At 49.0% G+C, this 19,294-nt stretch overlaps 1 protein-coding gene across 1 annotated transcript in view; it reads right to left on the bottom strand.

The window, feature by feature from the left end:
• Positions 1 to 19,294, bottom strand: part of Adcy5 (adenylate cyclase 5) — a 137,501-nt gene that overhangs the window by 30,220 nt on the left and 87,987 nt on the right. The window contains exons 4-8 of the mRNA XM_090345333.1: positions 6,441 to 6,552; positions 4,915 to 5,042; positions 3,600 to 3,758; positions 2,726 to 2,867; positions 742 to 882 (exon numbers count right to left, since the gene is read on the bottom strand). Coding sequence (XP_090201459.1) covers positions 742 to 882; positions 2,726 to 2,867; positions 3,600 to 3,758; positions 4,915 to 5,042; positions 6,441 to 6,552 — 682 coding nt within the window. The remainder of the gene's footprint in view (positions 1 to 741; positions 883 to 2,725; positions 2,868 to 3,599; positions 3,759 to 4,914; positions 5,043 to 6,440; positions 6,553 to 19,294) is intronic.

The raw sequence follows: 19,294 nt of genomic DNA, 5'->3' as shown, positions 1-19,294 counted from the left end.
CCTGCCCCTAGCGTGGGCAACTCCCCCTGGGAACCAGGTGCCTTAACATGAGCAGTGCTGCCAAGTTCCTTATGAGGAATACACACTTTTGTTATAATCTGGCTTCCTGTCATCCTCTTCCTCTTCCTTCTACCATTCATGTCCATCTTCTTGTCATTGCCACAAGAATCCAACAGCTTGTCCTAAACTAGCTTCTCCTGAAATGCGCAGTAACTGCTGGAGCGCTTGTCCCCAAAGCTGGCAGAGTGCCTTGAGGTAGAGGTGACAGCCCTTCCTGGCCTGTATGGGCCTACCAGAAGACTGGTGCTAACTGGTCTAGGGCCCTGCTGGGAAGCCATTGGATCATCCAAGCAACTGAGCCAAAGATGTCATTTTAACTATCTTGGAAATGCGTAGGTACTAGAAGAGGGCTGTCAAATCAGTGTCCATCAGCTCCCTTGGAGACACTGGGAGGCCCTGAGAGAACCCCAAGTCTTGTAGAAAGATCCTGCCTGCCCTAGCCTACAAGAGAGTATAACTGCTCTGGTTCTCAGCCAAATTTGGCATTCCACAGGTGGAAGGACCCAAGTAGCATGCCCAGCTTAAGTGGTCTAGCTCCTAGTCTGAAGTTGAGTGGGACTGCACTTTCTCCTTGGATGGCTCCCCACATTTCCCGCAGCAACTTCATGGGCTAGAGCAGCCCCTCAAACCCTCAGAAGACCCAGGTCTAAGGCATGCGACCATACAGTGCTGGCCACTCACCATCCGCTTCATCTCCTTGGACACCTGGTTGCCACCCAGGTGGTTGTAGAAGGGGCGCTCGGCTCCCCAGTGCGGGGGGTTGTGCCCGATGGAGTTGGTTCTCTGGCGGTTCATCTTAGCGATCATGGCCTTTTCTTCTTTCTGGAAAGGGATCCAACAGCATCAGCCTGCAAACAGGCCCATGGGGAACCGTGCAGAGGGAGAGCCTCACTCCTCCAGGAATGCATACTTAGCCAAGTGGCATTAGAGGCGGTTGCCTTCACACAGAGCCTCACGGACTGTCAGGATCCTACAGCTCCAAACACAAACATCTCAGACCCTCCAAACTCCTATGCCAGAGGGGACTGGCTCAAGGGAGCACAGGTGAAAAGGGGTTGTTTGTAAGGAGTTCTCTCTTTCAGTTAGATGACAGAATTCTATCCTAATGTCCCTCAAAAATAATTTTCCATCCTTCCCACCCAAGTTAGTCTATGTTTACACAGGCCTAATGGATGCAAGGCTGCCTGCTCTGGGCTTCCTCTCTCCTCCTGCTCTGGGGGCTCACCTCTGTTCTCCCAGGCAGCCAGGCCAACTTAGTGCTATGGTTCTCAGCCAGGTAATTACAAGGCTCTGCTTATTGGAATGGGGATTCAGCAAAAGCTATGTCTCCTGTCTACAGCCTGAGGAACGAACAGAACCTGTGGCTGAAGGCGCTCCAGGCAAGACTCAAGGAGAGAAGATTTGGGACTCCAGACTCCGCCCAAACTCTCCCCCAGGCAATTTCTAGCAAAGGATGGTAGGATGTGCCTCTGCTCCGACTTACGGGGTCACTGAATCTTAAGATTCAGATTGGACATGACTGCACAAATAGAGCCTCCACCAGCTGCCTACAAGCCAAACTCCTCCTGGTATTTCTGCCTGCCTGCCTGCCTGTCCATTAACCCAAGCAAGCATGAGAGGTAAAGGTTAGAGAGGCCTGATGTAGCTCTCTCCTCAACTACCTCCTTTGTTGGATGAGGCCCTAGGGATTACTCAGTGCTTTAGTTAACACTGTGGGATGGGGTTGTCACTCTCTTCATCTGTCTGCCCCTACTTCATCTCTTCTGGGCCATTTGTCAACTGGAAGCACCCCATGGAGGCCTTATGGGCCAGAGGCTAAAAGCAAGAATGTGGGAAGGGTGTCAGTCACACTTTGGTCAAGAAACCAATGTGTCTGTGAGAGGCCCTCCTCAAAACACCCTGAATTCTCTCATTCCTCCTTGCTGCAGTGAGTGGACAAGTCTGAGGCTAGCCCGTACAAGGCCAGGATCCTTGTCAGAGGAGTCTGCCGACAAGGTGCCCCTCTGGTGTCTCTCTCAGGGAGGGCACTGCTCTCTCAGCTCTGCTTCCCCTTGAGAATCAAGTGCTGTAGCCACCCAAGACTTCCCCTGTGCAGTTCCCACATCTACTGTGTCTTCAGTCTAACTCCCGAGGAAAAGATCCAGGAAGTCTTTCTCCACAAAGGACAGTGACCCACAGATGAGCTCAGGGGGAAGTATAAGGCATTTTAATTTAGAGAGAAATCGAAAATGTTCTCCTCATTCGCTTTAAAAATTAAGAATGTGAAACAAGACACTATTAAAAATAGAACCCAGAAGCTTGCTAATAATTCAGTTTCAAACTCTAGCAAGTATGGGCTGGGACAAAAGGGTGGAAGAAAGAGACAAGAAAGTAAAAAGAAGAAAAGACAGAGTTTCAAGAAACAAAGACACAGATAAAGATTGAGGTTTACACAGGTATGTCCAACAGAATGAGAATGAGAAAGCAAGAATACAATTGAGGCTTGTGGCATTTGGACAACAGACAAATGTTCTCTCTTCACTACCAGCCTTTGCAAGGTTTGGCTCAATCCTGCAGGAGCCACTACCACATAAGGAATTTGTGACTCTGATCAAGGAAAGCAGAAAATGAAAACCTCCCTCTAGAAATGTATGAGCCCCTGGTTCCAAGGCCCCGGCCCACAGACCCGCTTCTGAGTACAGCGCAGGATGAGGAAGGTCTCAATACTGTGCTCCTTGAGGTAGGCGTTGCGCTCGCCCCCACAGCCTGGCTCCACCTCGTAGTCCCCATTCAGATAGTTGAGAGTGGCCTTGGTGATGTGGATGCGTCTGCAGGTGGGAAGGGCAGAAGATGTGAATTCACCACTCATGCACCATTTCAAAACAAAACTGCAACTCTGATTAAACTCCAACGCAAATTCCAGGCCCCCAAACTTTGGCTCAAATGTATACCCCAACTTTGACTCTATCCCTGTGGTACTGTCAACACAGCACATGGAGGTTAAGTTCCAGCTTACAACAACCACACCCATATAATTTCACACTCCACATGGCACGGGTCCTATGTCCAGTGTCCAGAGAACATGTGCTCCAGTCTTACAAACCTCACTCCTACTCAGCAGTCATCAATGGCTCCGGGTGACTAAGGGTCTTCCCAGCTTAGCATCCGTGCCCTGTTTCTCCTGGTTGTCCTTAAAAGACCATGTGTTCTACTTTAGAAATGTGTCTTCCCACAGCCAGGCCTCATCTTTGCTTGGCCGCTCTGCCCCAGGCGCTGCCTACCTGGACTTTTCTCACCTGTCCCAACTCTGCCCAGTTATCAGACTAGCTGGCATTTCACCTGGCCACTGGGAATTAGTCTCTGTCCTTCTGAGTGTGACTCTATTGATCTCATATAAGACACCTCTCTACATATTGCCTATGGCATGAGCTAAATGATTTGCTAAGTTGAAGAAAACCCTCCCTTCCTTCTCTTTTTTCCCCCAGTGCTGGGGATGTAGTCAGCCTCCCCCTCCCCCAGATTGAAGAGTTTGGACCCTGAGACTCCCAGACCTCACTTACCCAGCTTTGCCACCGGCTTCCATGTGGTTGGCCAGCGTGACATCGTTAGACCAGACGTCAAACTGCCACTTCCTGAGACCGAGGACACCGCAGTGTACTCTCCCGCTGTGAATTCCCACTCGCATGTTCACGTTCACCCCTGTCACTTCCCGGACCAACCTGGGGATGGAGCAGGGGTAAGGCTGGGAAAGGGTCAGGGGCCAGGCACACAGAGTAGAGATAAGGCTGGAAGGTGTAGCTGAGGGCTGGAGGATCTGGAAGGTGCTAGAGTCTAAAAGACATTTCTCTCTGACCTGGCCTAAACAGAGTGTGGAATGTTCAAATCTGAAGATGGAGGGAAGGGACTGCACAAGTGCTCTGAGAATTGTTGTTCCCTGTCTTGGCCACAAGGTGGCGGGGTATGGCACACTAAAATCCACCTCTTTCCCCGCAAACTGCCACTGCTACTCACAATCATTTAGACTATATTCAGACAAATCCAGAGGGTACTTTAGTGCCAACTAGGCTCCAACATGGAAATTATAGTCACTCCAGACTCTAGTCATAATGCTCTATGGGTGAGACAAAGTGGGTTTTGGTTTCACTCTCTATTGGGTTGATCCATGTTGCTGATTCTTCAACATAAGGAGGATGCTGAAGAAAGGTGGTTACCTGGGTTTTAGGAGAGGACATATGTTCTGACCAGGAGAAAAGGGGAGGCTGGGTAGGTCTAAGGATTCAGGGGTATCCCATGTCCTACAGAGCAGCCTCTATGCCTGCTAAATGTACCAGGTACTCCAGGATCCTCAGAAGATGGGGTGAGTCGGCTGTGTATTACCTCCCATGTTGAGGAAAGAGGCTGCAGAGCTGGAAGGAAGCTGTGTCTGGGACTCACAGCCAACCCACAGTCTGTAGATGAGGATGTAGGTGCTGGTGCATGAGAATGTATGTAGTTTTCTCTTTTCAGGGACCAGTCCTTCCTCTCACTCTGAACATGAGCCCACACTCAGTCAACTTACAGCACCAGTAGTCTGACCTGGCCTGTGCCCTTCACCTTATCCTATCAGAGAGAGCAACATTCAGGTCATCCATCATTTCTCTTGCCCTGGGATCTACTCGGTTAATGCTTTTACTGTAGCAGTGCCTTCCTCATAATACATTGTTTCTATTGCCTTGTAGTGTCTGACCATGTAGTATCTGTGGTACATAGCAGCAGGCCAAGCCTCTCCCACCCAGATTATCAGTCCTGTCTTCATTGCTCCTTTGGCTGGTCAGTCATTAGGTCTAGCTGTGGGATGTCCCCTGGAGTGGACAGCATGCAGAGGTGGGCACTTACGAGATAGCCTCGATCATATCCATGCCCATCTCCACACAGCAGTGGGCATGGTCAGCCCTGGCTTCAGGCAGCCCGGAGACGCAGTAGTAACAATCCCCCAGGATCTTAATCCGTAAACAGTGATTCTCCTGCAAAGTAAATTCACGTGAAAACTTAAAAACAGTGGGAGAGACAGTGAGAGAGAAAGACATGGGAAGCTAGCAGATTCACCTCATGCTGCAGTACCTTGACTTATAGGGTGGCTGGAACTCTGGTCTGGCCCCAGCCAGGCTTATCAGGAGATGTAGGGCAGATGGGTTGGTGGGTTGAGGGGCAGCCTGAGCGGCCCTCAAGGAGCTCACTGTCATGAACCACTGCTGAGCAGTTTGCCTTCGCTAACTAGGGAAGCCATACCAGTTGTGGGAGAGGCCTCAGTCATAGGACCAGGTGGCATCCCTGGTCCCCATCCACGCGCTGACTCTTGGCCCAAGAGACTATGGGTAGTTTTGTTATTCTTGTTAAAGGAAAAAGCAGAAGCAGGCAGAAGGGAACTTCAGGTGACTGACTCGTGGTCTGTCTGAGATTTTTAACATTCTTCTGCTAAGCCAGTAAGCACAAGAATGCCAAGAAGCCAACGGAGCTGCAGCACCTGCCGCTGTTCCTGCTGAGTGAAGGTGCTGCAGGGAGGCTGGCAGGCCACCAGCAATCCTTAATTGGGAGTCAGATGGGCTGTCATTAATCAGCAATTATGAGCTGTCAAGATATGCCATGAAGCTGGAACTCTGGGACTTAAGTGTCTGTGTGGCCTCACCTCATTTGAGACCCATTCGACACCCAGAGGACCAGTGCACTCAGCGAAGCCCTGTGATGTAAAGTCACTGTCAGTGCTTGCAGAGGTTCTGAACAGCCCACCACCACAACAACCTCTTATCTAAAGTTTGCCTTGGAGTCCTGTGTGGCAACAGAAGCCGTGTTTACGTGCCAGTGGACGTTATATTAAGTAGCTACTTACATGGAATGGTTCTGTCAAAGCCTAGGCCAGGGAAGAATGCTGGTGTAAGAAGAATGCTTATTCCAGAGTGTCAATTTATGAGTGTGTCGTTTACCTCTCCCTGTTGTTAGCTGCATTTTATCCAAACTCCAGGATGGTGCACCTTCTCTTATCTGTCTGGCCAACCTCATCAGATACGTGGCCCTAGGGTATCTGATTTGCCCCAAACAGAAATTATGTGGGGGAATCTGGGTTAGCATGATCCGTAGGCCTTGCCATCCCAGTACACACGCTGAGCTGAGGAGAGTGTTCCTGTCTGCTCCTTCGTGGAGGGAAAGCAGCTCTGACTGTGTGGCCAGGGCTGATGTGAGGCGTGCGGGTACACAGCTGAAGTCCAGGCGGCCCCCCTGCCTGCCTGCTCCCAGGAGCAGGCTCAGCCTAGAGGAACCAGCACCTTGGCCTGTTCCCACCGGGGAGGTGAGCAGATCCTTGACACCAGGCCCCTCCCTCAACAGCCTGACCAACCACCCTGTGGCCTAGGTGCAGGGGGACTCACCGCAGCCAGCTTGTCAAAGCGGGCGAAGAGCTCGTTGAGGGTCATGACCAGCTCCTGGGCTGTGCACTGGGACGCCAGGCTAGTGAAGCCCTCGATGTCAGCAAAAAGGATGCTAGGGAGAGAGGTGGAGAAGAAAGACCCTGCTGCAGCCTTCAAATCCTCACAGGACATCCCAGTGCCAAAGGCGTCGGTGTGAACCCAATGCCCAATACGTGGAGGTGGAGCCTTAGCAAGGTGGTAAGACCATGAGGGTGGAGCCCTCACAATGCAGTTATAAGAAAGAAGAAGCCCAAGCGTTTACTGCCTGGCTCTCTACTCTCGGCCATCACACACGAGGAGATGCATGTCTACGACCTTTAAGAGAGCCCACAACAGAAACAGCTGGCTCTCTGATCTCAGGCTTCAGCCTCTACAACTGTGAAAATTTTAAGTTGCTTACAAGCCTCCCAGTCTGGTTCTATTACACCAGCCTCAACAGACTAGGATGGACCTCTGCAGGGAAGGAAAAGTAGTGGAGACAGCCAGGACCCAGTTTGGGCACCTCAGCCCTTAAGAGGGCAGTGGTTAGCAAGCATCCTCAGAGGCCCCAAATGACTGCTGGGGAGCTGACCGAGGCCCACACCCTGGACAGCCAAGGATGCTGGTCTGGCCTGCTGGCTAGGAGCCCTGCTCCTGTTCTTCTCAAACGCTCACTGTACCCTCACTTCCAGTCAAGAGGGTAGGAGGCAGGAAGGGTATGGGGGGGTGCTCTTTGAGTTCCCCCTCAATTCCAAGCAGCCTCTCAATCTTCCCCTATTGGCATGGGAGCAGTGTGCCTGGGGATGAGAGCACTTTATGCACCTGCTCTGGAGGGCGCTTTGGGCCAGAATGGTACCCCACAAAGATCTCACTTCCCTGTCCCATATAAAAGAGAATCTAACCCCAAGCAGATCTCAAACTCAGGAAGGAGAAGAACCATACTCCCTCCCAAGTGGCATCTGAAAGCCTGCAGCTCATCCACCAGTGCCTCTAGCCTCACCATCCAGGGGCACCAGCATAGGTACCAGCCAGCTGCATCTCTCCAGCTCCAGTGGCTTAGGAGTTTCCTTTGAAACAGGCTATGAGGGAAGGCCCTGGGGTCAGCATGTATGTGGGTATAAGGACTCCTAAAGGTGTTGTTCCCCTCCCTGCCCTTCCTTCCCCTTCCTTCTCTTAGAAAACCAAAAGGTACTAAACTTCACCACTGAGATGGTCCTGGCACTGAGCTGCAAATCTCTACCACGTCATTCCACTGAGTGAGGGGCTGATGTCCCCAGCTCACAGAGCAGGGACCAGGCCTCAGAGGGGAAGACACAGCAGGGCAAGGAGCTCCACCCACCAAGCCCAGGGAGCATCTGGGCTCCTGAGGCTCATTTTTTAAATTAAGAATAAGAACTGAATATATTTTGCCATTATATTCTAAAAATGTGATGGTGTATTAAGAATATCTTTTAAGTTTTTATTGAACATCAACAATTACGTAGTATGTCTTTATGAGGTATGGTGAAGTTATGACGCACAATACAAACATAATGTAGATCGATCAAATCAAACTAATTAACATATGCGTCACCTCAAAGTTACTTTAATTCCATCCCTGGGGGCAGCATTTGAGTAAGCATGTCTTTTTATTGTGCGTTATGTCAGCTGAGGGCCTGCCATCAGAGATAACAGCTGAACCAGTGCCAACTGTGGGACAGGTACTTCCTCCACCCCAGAGCTCTGTGAAGTCATTGGAACTGGCCAGCCATTCCTCCTCATGGGAGCGCAATACATTTACTCCCTCCCATTTACTCCTTCTTTTACTACCTTCTGGCTGGCACCAAACGCCAAGAACTGTTGTCAGCCCCTCTGCCAGCTTAAATGAAGTGCCCCTGGCACTGCCCATGGAACAGAAGAAAGCATAGGTATACAAGGTGAGCTGCCACAGGTGGGCTTATACCAGGCTGCTGTGGCCCTGCAGAGACAGGTCATTCTTCAGAGCTCACCAGACAACAAAGTAAACCACCAAAAAAAGTGGAAGAGGTGGAGACCCTCAGGGAATATATCAGGGATTGGGCCAGGCTGTCCCCCTCCTGGGACAAACATAGGAGCTGCGCTGGCACCGGAGTGCCCAGCCTTCCAGTTCCTGTCTAGACCAGGGACAATTAGAGGAGGGAGGGCAAAAAAGAATGGGAGGACAGGACAAGAAAGAAAGAGGAGGAGCACAGGAGACACCATCTAAAATAGTCAAAGGACTCAGAAGGTTGCTCCCGAGTGGACCTGTGCTCCACAGTGTGATGTTAGAGATGAGAGGCACGAATTCTGAGGCCCAGGACTGCCTGGAGAATAGGCTTTGTGACCTGCATGGACAGAAGCTATATTATGACACTTGAATATATTGGGGTAACAGTGTTCACCTCCAATCTGGCCTCCCTTCTCCTGCGACTCACATGACCAACCTGCTCTATCTGGGGACAAGGAGATCTCTCCCAGTCTCTGTAAAAGCACCTGTTATGTAATTTCCTGGAAATTGTTCATCTCTCAGGAAATCATAACCAAGCTAGGATCAAGATCAGCTGCACATGAGCTACGAAACCCAGTCAGCAAAGGTCTGTCCCTTTGGCTATGGTCTAGCATCAGTATTTCAAATGCAAGGATGCCAGACACCAGGCTCAATAACTGAACTGCCCTGGCACTGGGGCAGTGAAAGCCTGGCTTTGGAGCTGACAAGACTCCAAGGGTAGAAAGAGAAAGGTTCCTTATCAAACAAAGGCAGTAGCAACTGAGACAGCAGGAGAAGTGAGGGAGCAAGGGCTAGCCCCAGAAACACAAGACTGGTGTGTGGATCCAAAAGCGTCTCTGAGCTCTGAGCTCACTAAGCCACTCAGGAAGGACAAAACACTGTGATGTTCAGGCCTGGGATCTTTGTCCACATGTGACAATGATCCAGAGGTTCCCAGCTGTGAGCTCTTGTCCATACCACAGGTATTACACTAGACAAGAGGTCTGGTGTTCACTGGCATGCCCTGGGGAGCCTGTCTAGGGAAAGGCCCCACGGATTCTTAACTAATCAGTCCAGGTTGGGGCTGCACTACTGATCCTTCTTTGCTCTGTTTTGTTTTTATTTGAAGCTCACCTGGTGGTTTTAATATATAGCCAGGGTTGAGAACCTGCACTAGCTTAAACGGCACCTTCTGCAAGAAACTTCTATTTCAATTTTTAACTACTCCCATAATGCCCATTCCCTACCGTATTTTGTTTTTTTGCTAGTTCTGGGCCTTGAGCTCAGGGCCTGGAAATTGTCTTTGGGCGTTCTCAAGACAAAAACTCTACCACCTGAGCCACAGCACCACTTCTGGCTTTTTTCTATGTATGTGGTACTGAGGAATCAAACCCGAGTCTTCATGCATGCTAGGCAAGCACTCTACCACTAGGCCAAGGTCCCAGTCCCGCTGCTGTATTTTGTTTCACCATACCTTCACCCCTTAGCCAGTTTTGTTTTCTACTTTCAGACACCTGTGGCCACCTGTGACCTGACTAGCATGATAAAATCCTCTGCCACCCTACTCTGCCTCACTCTGGCTAGGAGTCATGCCTTGTCCAGCACAGGTACACTGCATATACTGTCTGCCTAGTAGTCCCCTTGCAGAGGCTCAGTTACTACTTCGACTGGTGCAGTTATCACAGTACTTCTGTTCAGGTGACCTTATTTTAATTATTAATGGCTTCAAAGGACAAGAATAGTAAGGATGGCAATTCACATGTCAGAGACACATGTCAGAGACACTTTTAAAGTGCTTCCTTGAAGGATGAATTTTATAGTAGTTATACTTGGTGGCATAGGAAGAAAAGAAACCACAAAACACACAGGGTTTAAATCCAACAACCTATGGTTCAGACATTTACTCAGGGGCTTGGAAAATGCCCTGCTTTGATAAAGGTCAACAATGGCACCATTTATTGTTGTTGGTGTTATTTGTACTCCTGTCTATTTCCCTTCACTAGATTTTGAACTCATGAGTCTTGCTATCTCCCTGGCTTTCTACAATTTGCGATTAAAGGACTGACTAAATGAGGGGCATTCCCCAGCCCCCACATCTAGCACAATACCCACTACATAGTAGGAACCTACATTAGTATGCCAACACTGCCATAACAATGTGACTTAAACAACAGGAATCTATTCTTCACTGTTCTGAAGACTAGAAGTCTAAAATGAGGGTGCTGGTGGGTCCATGGTTGGGCAGAGTCTTGTTTCTTTCTAGCTCCTGAGGGGGGTTGATGATTGGCACCCCTCAGCTTGCAGCTGCATCACTAACTTACTTCTGCTTTTATTCTCACCCAGTATGCTCAGTGTGTGGCCCCATCTTACTACAAGGTCCCCAGTCATATTGGATGAGGGGGCCCATGGTATTCTCAACCTGATTTGCTTTCCAAAGACACTACAGAAATCCCCTATTATCTACAGGGGCTCTGCTCAAAGACCCTCAGGGGACGGCCTGAAACCAGGGAGAGCACAGGACATTATAGATACTATGTTTTTTCTATTGATATATACCTATGATAAAGTGTAACTTATAAATTACATACAGTGAGAGATTAACAACAATTGCCAACAATATGAATAGAACAGTCATAACTGTAGAAGAAGGTAAGCTATGTGCATGTGTGTGGTCTCTCTTTTCAAAATAGCTTACTGTACTGTTCTCCACCTTCCCCTTCTTACTTGAGGTTAACTAGGGTTAACTAAAACCTCAGAAAGCAGAATCTTGGAGAAGGGTGTCTACTGCATTTCCAAATAAGGTCACATTCACAGGTACCAGGAGTTACAACTTCAATGTACCTTTTAGGCAGACATGGTTCAACTCACAATAGTGCCTGAAGCCTGTTTACTAAAAAGAAGAGAATGCTCAGGGGTTTAAGGCAAGAAAAAGCCGAGCTAGTAACTCCAAATCACGATGAGTTCCCTCTTCTGCCTCACAAGGTCTCTTGGAGTTCGAAACATCACCTGAGGCTTGAGCTTGGCCTCTAGCAAATATTCCCACAGTCCTGGAACAAGTGGTAGCCAGGTTATCAAGAACACATGCAGTTTCCTGGTCCCAGGGCCAGGAGACAAGGGAAATGGTCACATGAAGGGCCACTGGGGAGTCTCCCCATTTCCTAGGCCTCTGTTCTTCTGGACTCAAGGTTCTCTTCAGCTGCCTAGGAACCAGGGAAGGCAAGTAACTTGCAGGTGGCCAGGAAAAAGGTCATTCATAGCACAGCTTCTGACCTGGCAAGCAGAAGTTCCAATGAGGTCTTCGGGGCCCTGAATCTGAGCCCCCACAGCATCTCCATTTGGACACGGCCACTTCCTGTCAGAAGTAGAAGTAATATGGAGGTGTGCTTCAGAGGGAGGTATGCTTTGTTGCCTGTGGCAGCTCCTTTGTTTCATGAGGTCTCCTAATAGCAGAAGGCCTAGGGTTCCAGATGAGCTCCTCGAGGATTCTGAAGCCCCTTCACAAGCCAGCACTGGGCCTTGGAGAATAGGAAGGAGCCACTCATTGGCCAGCCCCACTCAAGAGGTCCTCTTGGCTACAGGCACAGGCCCTCATGGCAGCTGTTAGATGCTGGGGTAATGGAAGTGAATTCCCTAACTCTCTTCTCTCTGTCACTCACACTGACTCTTGACTTCACTCCATAGGCACAAATATCAAGTGCATCACCCTAGTTACCAGATGGACCCCCTGCTTCCCTGCACAGGTTCAGCTCAACTCTGTCCTCATCGTTACTCACTCTTGCTGCCAACAGGCCTGCCAGCATCTAGCCTTGCTTCTGTACACAGCCACATCTTGCAGCATCACTAGATACTCAGGACTGAGCTCTGCTTGTGGTCTGGGCAAGGTGGCATTGCTAACAACTAGTCCCTCAGCACCAGGCACTACTGGAGCTCTTACCCTACATCCTGTGTGAAGCTTAGGGTCATAAGATGGGGAACCAGGGCAGGAAGTAGTGTGGCAAGGTCTTAGTCCCCCTTAGAATGTTAGGCTTCATGGGAGATGGTGGTGCTGAGGCAGGAACCACCCTGGAGACCCCCAGAGCGTGGACTAGGGATGTGAAGTAGCTGGACATATCTTTCAGTCAGTCATCTGTTTATAACCAACAAGGACTGTCCCCATCAGCATGCCTTCTCTCTTGTTACAAATCACCTAACCTGGAGTGTCACTTGCATGCATGCCTCTCCCCACCCCCCTCTTCAGGTAAAGCTGGAGCAATGAATGCGTCATTCACATCCATTAGGTGAGGTAGCACCAGCAGGTGTGAACAGATGCTGGAGAGCTGATTTCTAAGGGGTGGTAGAAAAAAAAAAGGCAAGAGAGGATGCCTGATGAGTTGGCAATATCCAGAGCCAGCTGAGGGCACAGGCTTGGAAAGGGCAGGGGAACAGCAAAGGACAGAGTGATGAACACACTGTTGTCTACACAAATATTATCAAATATCACCAACAAGAGAATCTGCCTTGGGACAACCATGCCCTCTCTACTATGATGGAAATGAGACAACATTTGCAAGTGCCATCCCACAGAAGGGGCTTCAAAGGGCTTAGGGTCAAGGAACGGACGTGCTAGCCTGCTGTGCTAGTCTTAGGGCATCTCACAGACCCCAACCTACCTCTCTTCCCTACCATCCATGAAATAGAACTGACTATACCACGTTCTGAGTACATCGTCCTGAAGAACCTGGGGAAACACGCTGTAAGAGAGACAGCTGTGAACAGAGCAGTGGCCAGCACTAAGACCCAGCCACCGGCTAGCAAGATATTGGGCACTTTTTTTTTGCCAGTCCTGGTTTTGAGCTCAGGGCCTGAGCACTATCCATGGACTTTCTCAAGGCTAGAGCTCTACCACTTGAGCCTCAGCACCACTTCTGGCTTTTTTCTATGTATGTGGTACCAAGGAATCAAACCTGGGTCTTCGTGCAGGCTAGGCAAGCACTCTACCACTAGGCCAAACTCCCAGCCCGATACTGGGCACTTTAAGTGTCCTCTCTGTAGTGCCTGAGTTCTAAGTGTGACTACAAAAAACCATTACACACAAAGGTGTGTAATACAAATGTTTATTTTGGAAAAGTTGAAAACAAATCAAAATTTTCTTTTAGGGCCTGATTTGAACTGGTTCCTCTTCTAGGTATCTTTCTCAACCTACTCCAGTCCCGAACAATCCTTTTTACATCCTAACTCTTAATAAATCAAAACTACAAGTCACAATGGATTCCAAGTGTGACAAAAATGGACATGTGGAACTGATCACAAGAAGTCCTTGCTGACTGATAGCTCATTCCTCACTAACCCCAGGACAAACTCAAGACAAAAGTCTTGAGGAAGCAGAGAAAATGAATCCCTTGTGCACTGCTGTAGGAAGGTCAGATGGTGAAAAGGGAAACAAGCATAACGGTCCCTCAAAAAAAAAAATTAAACACAGACCCAGCAATCCCACTTCTGGGTATATACCCAAATGAACTGAAATGAAAGCACAGACATGAACAGATATTGTATGCCTGTGTGCACTGCAGCATCCATCCACTGCGTCCAAAAGGTGAAAGCACTCAGGTGTGTGTGCATCAATTGATAGATACACAGAATGGTGCTGACACAGACAAATGAAAAGGAAGGAAATTCTAACACATGATACAACATAGACAAACACTCAACATTACACTAAATGAAAAGCCAGTTGCTAAAAGCACAAATTCTGTGTGATTCTACTTCCATGAAATATCTAGAGTAGTCAGATTCATAAGGACAGAAGGCTGTATGGTGGCTTCCAGCAGCTAGCTGAGGAATAAGGAGTTGTTTAATGTGTGTGTTGATTTGGGAAAACATCTGGAAATGGATGTGGTGACAGTTAGGTAAGAAAGCAAATACACTTAATGCCACTTAGTTGTACATTTACAAATGATAAATTTTAAGGATGAGTTTTTAAGTCTAGCCAGGTACCAGTGACTCAGACCTGTAATCTTAGCTATATAGGAGGCTGGGATCTGAAGGATCACAGTTCAAAGCCAACCTGAGCAGAAAAGTTCCATCTTCAAAAACTAGATAGCAAAAGGCAGATCTGGAGGCATGGCTCAAGTGGAATAATGGCCTACACAAGGCTCTGAGCTCAAATTCCAGTACCATTAAAAAAAGATGGGGGGCCGGGAGTTTGGCCTAGTGGTTAAAGTGCTTGCCTAGCATGCATGAAGCCCCGGGTTCGATTCCTCGGTACCACATACATAGAAAAAAAAAAGCCAGAAGTGGTGCTGAGAAAGTCCAAGGACAGTGCTTAGGCCCTGAGCTCAAGCCCAGGACTGGCAAAAAAAAAAAAAAAAGATGGTAATTCTTAGGCTATGTATATATATATATTTTTTTTTTTTACCACAGCTCAAACAAATATATGAGATCCAACCTTGCCCAACTGAATTCCCATAGCATATTTCACTTGGCTCTTCTCACTGTGGGGGGCTGGATAATTTTCTAAGGAAGACATTGTGTTTTTCATAGTGGTAGCTTAGCTTATAGTAGTAGCAGCTCAGTTGTACAATGAATAAAACAGCCACATAAATAGCACTGTATGGAAGTAGAGCTGGGCACACTTGACCTGACATCAGGCTCAAGGTGGGTATGGAACACTTTTGTGTGGTCTGCTAGCTGAGGACATGCATAGAGGTAAACATTTTCCACCCTCTGTCAACAGGGGGCACAATCTATTCATGGGTATCTGAGCATCTCCGACATGATCCATGGTCATTATCATTCAGAACTACACCTGAGCCAGACACCAGAGCAACCTAGGGAATGCAGCCAAGTCCTTGAAAGAGACAGGAAAGGAGGTAATAACCTTAAGAGGGGGAGGAGTTAAGGAGACAGGACAGAGGACAGAGGACCAGGCATCCCTCGCCCTAGACCCTCTATCCTGAAGTTTCTCTTTTGTAGGTCAGCAGCCCCTTGTGCCAGGACCACAGCTGTAATACACAAGGCTCCTGGGTGTCAAGGAATGAGCCTTTTTTTTTTTTTGCTATCTTACACTGACATGTGGGCTACCACCTCTAGTCCTGCTTTCTTTTTGTTGGTCAACTGAAGACAAATAGCTGCCCAAGTTGGCTTCAAACCAAGTCTCTTGATAAGCTCGGATAACAGGCTTGAACCTCTGGGCACCTAACTTACTATGAGAATCTTATCCAACTCCTGAATGGGGAGGATCCCGGGAGCACTGATGGGCCCTGGGGGGGGGGAAATCTTACTCCTCAGCGAGGAACAGACACCCCATGGGGCTGATCTCTGGCCCACTCCACCATCTACAACCTTGAAAAATTAAGGGACTTAAGCATGAGCCAATCTAGTTAACTAGAAAGTCATCTTTATTCAGGAGGGCCCACTGGGATATGGAGAATCTTGGGCCTTCCCTGTGCCCTGTTCTTTAGGGGAGTATGTTGCAATACCTTGAGTCTGTCCTGGGAATCTTTCTCCCTCTAAGGCTATCAGGTTGCATCCTCTAGGTCATGCCAGAGCTTTCCACACCCTCCTTCAGTTCACCTCCCAGCAGCTGGGGCAGCCAAGGCGGCCTCCTGCTTGGTCTGCTTCCCATCTATATCTTCTTACCATTCTAAGAGTGACTACGTTCTAAGTAATTTAATATTGATACCCTGCGAGCTCCATGTTTCCTGGGTGGCTCAGCCAACTCCTCTCAGAGTGCCCAACATGAAAAAAAGCGTATGATAACTTCAAATTTTACCAATAACTTCTCATCTAATGGTTGTGTTCTGGACAGAGCAGCACTCCACCATACCAGAGGTGGCATGTTCTTAACTTCAAGCTATTCTTCCTAGCTCCAGTACACCTTGGCCTAGGTAGAGGTAAAACATCTGAATTCAAACTCCAGGACCAGTAAAAAAAAAAAAAGACCTTCCCAAGTCCCCCCAGCTCACACACAGCAGAGCTGGGGCGCTGTGTGCACTGGTCTGTTCTAGGCTTATACTCATTTCCAGCCCACAAGATCCACTGGTGAGGATGATCTGGGTCTCTCTGGTCTACCTCTTCTGGAACTGGGTGGTGTGATGCCTTCTCCAGATGGCCTCTTCTTTGAGCTCCTCTGAGGCTGGCTCATTTCCCTCCAGCCTTATAATCCCAATGCCCTTCCTGCTCCTAGAGCAGCCTCTGCTGGATGAGCTCCATACTTCTCTATCCTTCCAGGGATCACTTTTGTGTGGTCTGTTAGCTGAGGTCATGCATAGAGGTAAACATTTTCTACCCTCTGTCATCAAGGGACACAATCTATTCATGGGTATCTGAGCATCCTTCAAGGGATGGGAGAAGCCACACATTCCCTACCCATCAAGTGGCTACAGGGATCAGGTATTTGCACTGTGGGGAGGAGACATTTCCAAAGCCCTAAGTCTGATGGGGACCAGAGTCCTAGTCAGAGGGGCTGACAGGGAGAGTTATCTGGGATGGGGGCAGGGGGAGTTGGGCATTAGGAGTGGGGTCTCTAGTGGCATCCTGGCCTCTGTCTTGCTTCATCCTATAGCCAGGGTTGGCCCAGCACCAAAGCCTCCTACTAACTCTTTGGCTAGTACTCACTGGTGCCCCAGGACTATGTGCCAGAGGATGATGTAGCATCAGAGAGTAGTGGCCCCTGTCTGTCCTCTCTCCCTCCCCAGTTCAAACTCTTCTCCCCAGCACAGTCTTTAGATCTACGCCGAATCTGTCACACTGTCTAGTTGATTTATTTTTCCTGTGGCCTTGCTCTTGGTGGGGCCAGAGAACAACATGTCATCACCCTCTAAACATTTCAACTCTGTGGAGAATTGATGAATGTGACTCATCACCTTTCCTGCTCCAGCTAGAGAACCCCAGGCCTTTCTCTGTTGATAGGGGTGGGACAATAATCATAAAAAAACCACCAACAACTGTAACAACAGCCATTGCAGCTCCTAATTACTGAACTCACATGTCAGAAATGGTGCCAAGCATTTCCCTACATAGTTCCAGTTATACTTCACGGACCTGTGTACTACTCTTTATGTCCTATGATGTAGATGTGGAGCCTAAGATCCAGGGTGGCACATGCCTGAAACTTGCCCTGGTCGCACAGCAGAGCTGGAATGGACATGCAGAGCCCCTTAACAGGACCCCGTGGGATCTCCAAGACCCTGTACTACTCAAACCCCAATCCAGGCCAACTCCAACCCCAAAACACAGTCCAGAAAAGCACTTGTTTTCTCCCCGAGGCTGCATGTAGCATGGGAAGGATCCACAGAGAGCTGCCTTGGATATCTGCCTAAGACTGTGATGGTGTGTCACACCCTCTGATGTGTACCGGCTACCTCTATCCTTGGAGATTATTCAGTCCCCAGGAGAACTGTGGCCTTTAGTTCTTCTCTTCTTTCATCTATTTCCTGATTGCTGTCATTGATCTTGGTATATTATATCCTAGACAGAAATACCCCCACTGTGGCTGGGGCCTGACTCATGTAAGGGGAGGCTCAGGATGCTGTAATTAGGGCACTATTCTTTTATTCCCCCAAAGTCACTGCCTCTAAAGGAGGGGGTAGGCAGGACTGAGGAGACCTGTTATCACTATGACCAGGCCTGTATCAGTCCCTCAGATCAAGTGCCCTTGCTGGAGGGCTGGGGGCCTGAGGGCTTGCAGCTGTGGGATGGAAAGGGGAATAATGCTTGCCTGTGCGAGAGGGGCTAGCGGAGAGGTGGGGAATGGGCAGCAGCACAGAGGAGGCTTAGGGTGGCAGAGGCGTTGCAATGCCAAGTAGAGAAACTTTGCCTTACTTTTCTAGGCTATTTCTGAGGTGTAAATTTTCTGGATTTCTTTTGTGTTATATTTTACATTTAGGTAGAAAGCTTTGCTGAGCTAAGAGTAAACAAGGAATGCATCTTCTACCTGGCTCTACCAGGGACAATACCCAGGGCCAGTGAAATAGAAAAGACAAAATGGGACTGAGAGAAAATTCTACCAGGGGTGATGAGCTCAGAGGCTCCAGCTCATTGCACTGGGCTCACTTTTGAGCTACTGTTTCCCCATCTTAAATTTGTGTCTCTGGGATTTGTCCTACTCAGAATGACTATTTCCTCCTTTCCACACAAAACCCTCTCTCCTCTCTCTTCATTTCCCTCTCAGCCTGAAGGTTTCACACCTAGGGGAAGTCTTTGTCCAGACTCTCTCCCCTGTGTACACACATACCCTCTATCCAGGAGTCAGGCTAAACAGAGCCTCTGAAAGCAGAAAGCTGTTAACTTGGGGAACAGTCCTGAGCCAGCTGCGGGAATCTTGGTGCCTCACTTTCCTCACTCGTATAATAGGGAGCAAATGAATACATGGAAGCAGTCTGGCGGTGCTCTCGCAGTGGCTGGGTGAGATCTGTTCTACGGAAGCAGGCACTTGATCCCAAGTGGCTGGCACATATGGAGAAGAGGCAGATGTGAGGAGCTGCAGCAGAGGAGCCAGCACACGTGCCTCCTCATGGGCTCACCAGCCACCCCACTGCCTCTGGACTCAGCCCCCTAGGAACAATTCCTGGTCCCAGAGACGTGGCCAGGGCTACTTCTGCCTGGGAAACAGGCTGCTGCCGCTGCTGCTGCTGCTGCTCACATGGCCCTGCAGACATGGAGCATGGATGGGTTTCAGAGTAGCTGGGAATTGAGCACAGAAGTGTGGTGCTCATGAAGACTTGGCCCTCCCAGTTTAGAGAGACAGATGGAATATACAAATTGAGATTGGCAGTCTGTAATCCCAGGACCCCAGGGCATGATGGGGGCCTAGGGGGCTCTTTTCCTTTGTGTGAAAAACACAGTAGTGCCCCATCTTGCCTCCCCTCCCTCT

Source organism: Megascapheus bottae, chromosome 1, assembly GCF_031878675.1.
Source record: "Megascapheus bottae isolate mThoBot1 chromosome 1, mThoBot2.hap1, whole genome shotgun sequence".
In the NCBI taxonomy this organism is placed as follows: domain Eukaryota; kingdom Metazoa; phylum Chordata; class Mammalia; order Rodentia; family Geomyidae; genus Megascapheus; species Megascapheus bottae.
The sequence above is the reverse complement of the archived record's forward strand: the minus strand, read 5'-3'. Positions and strand labels throughout refer to the sequence as shown.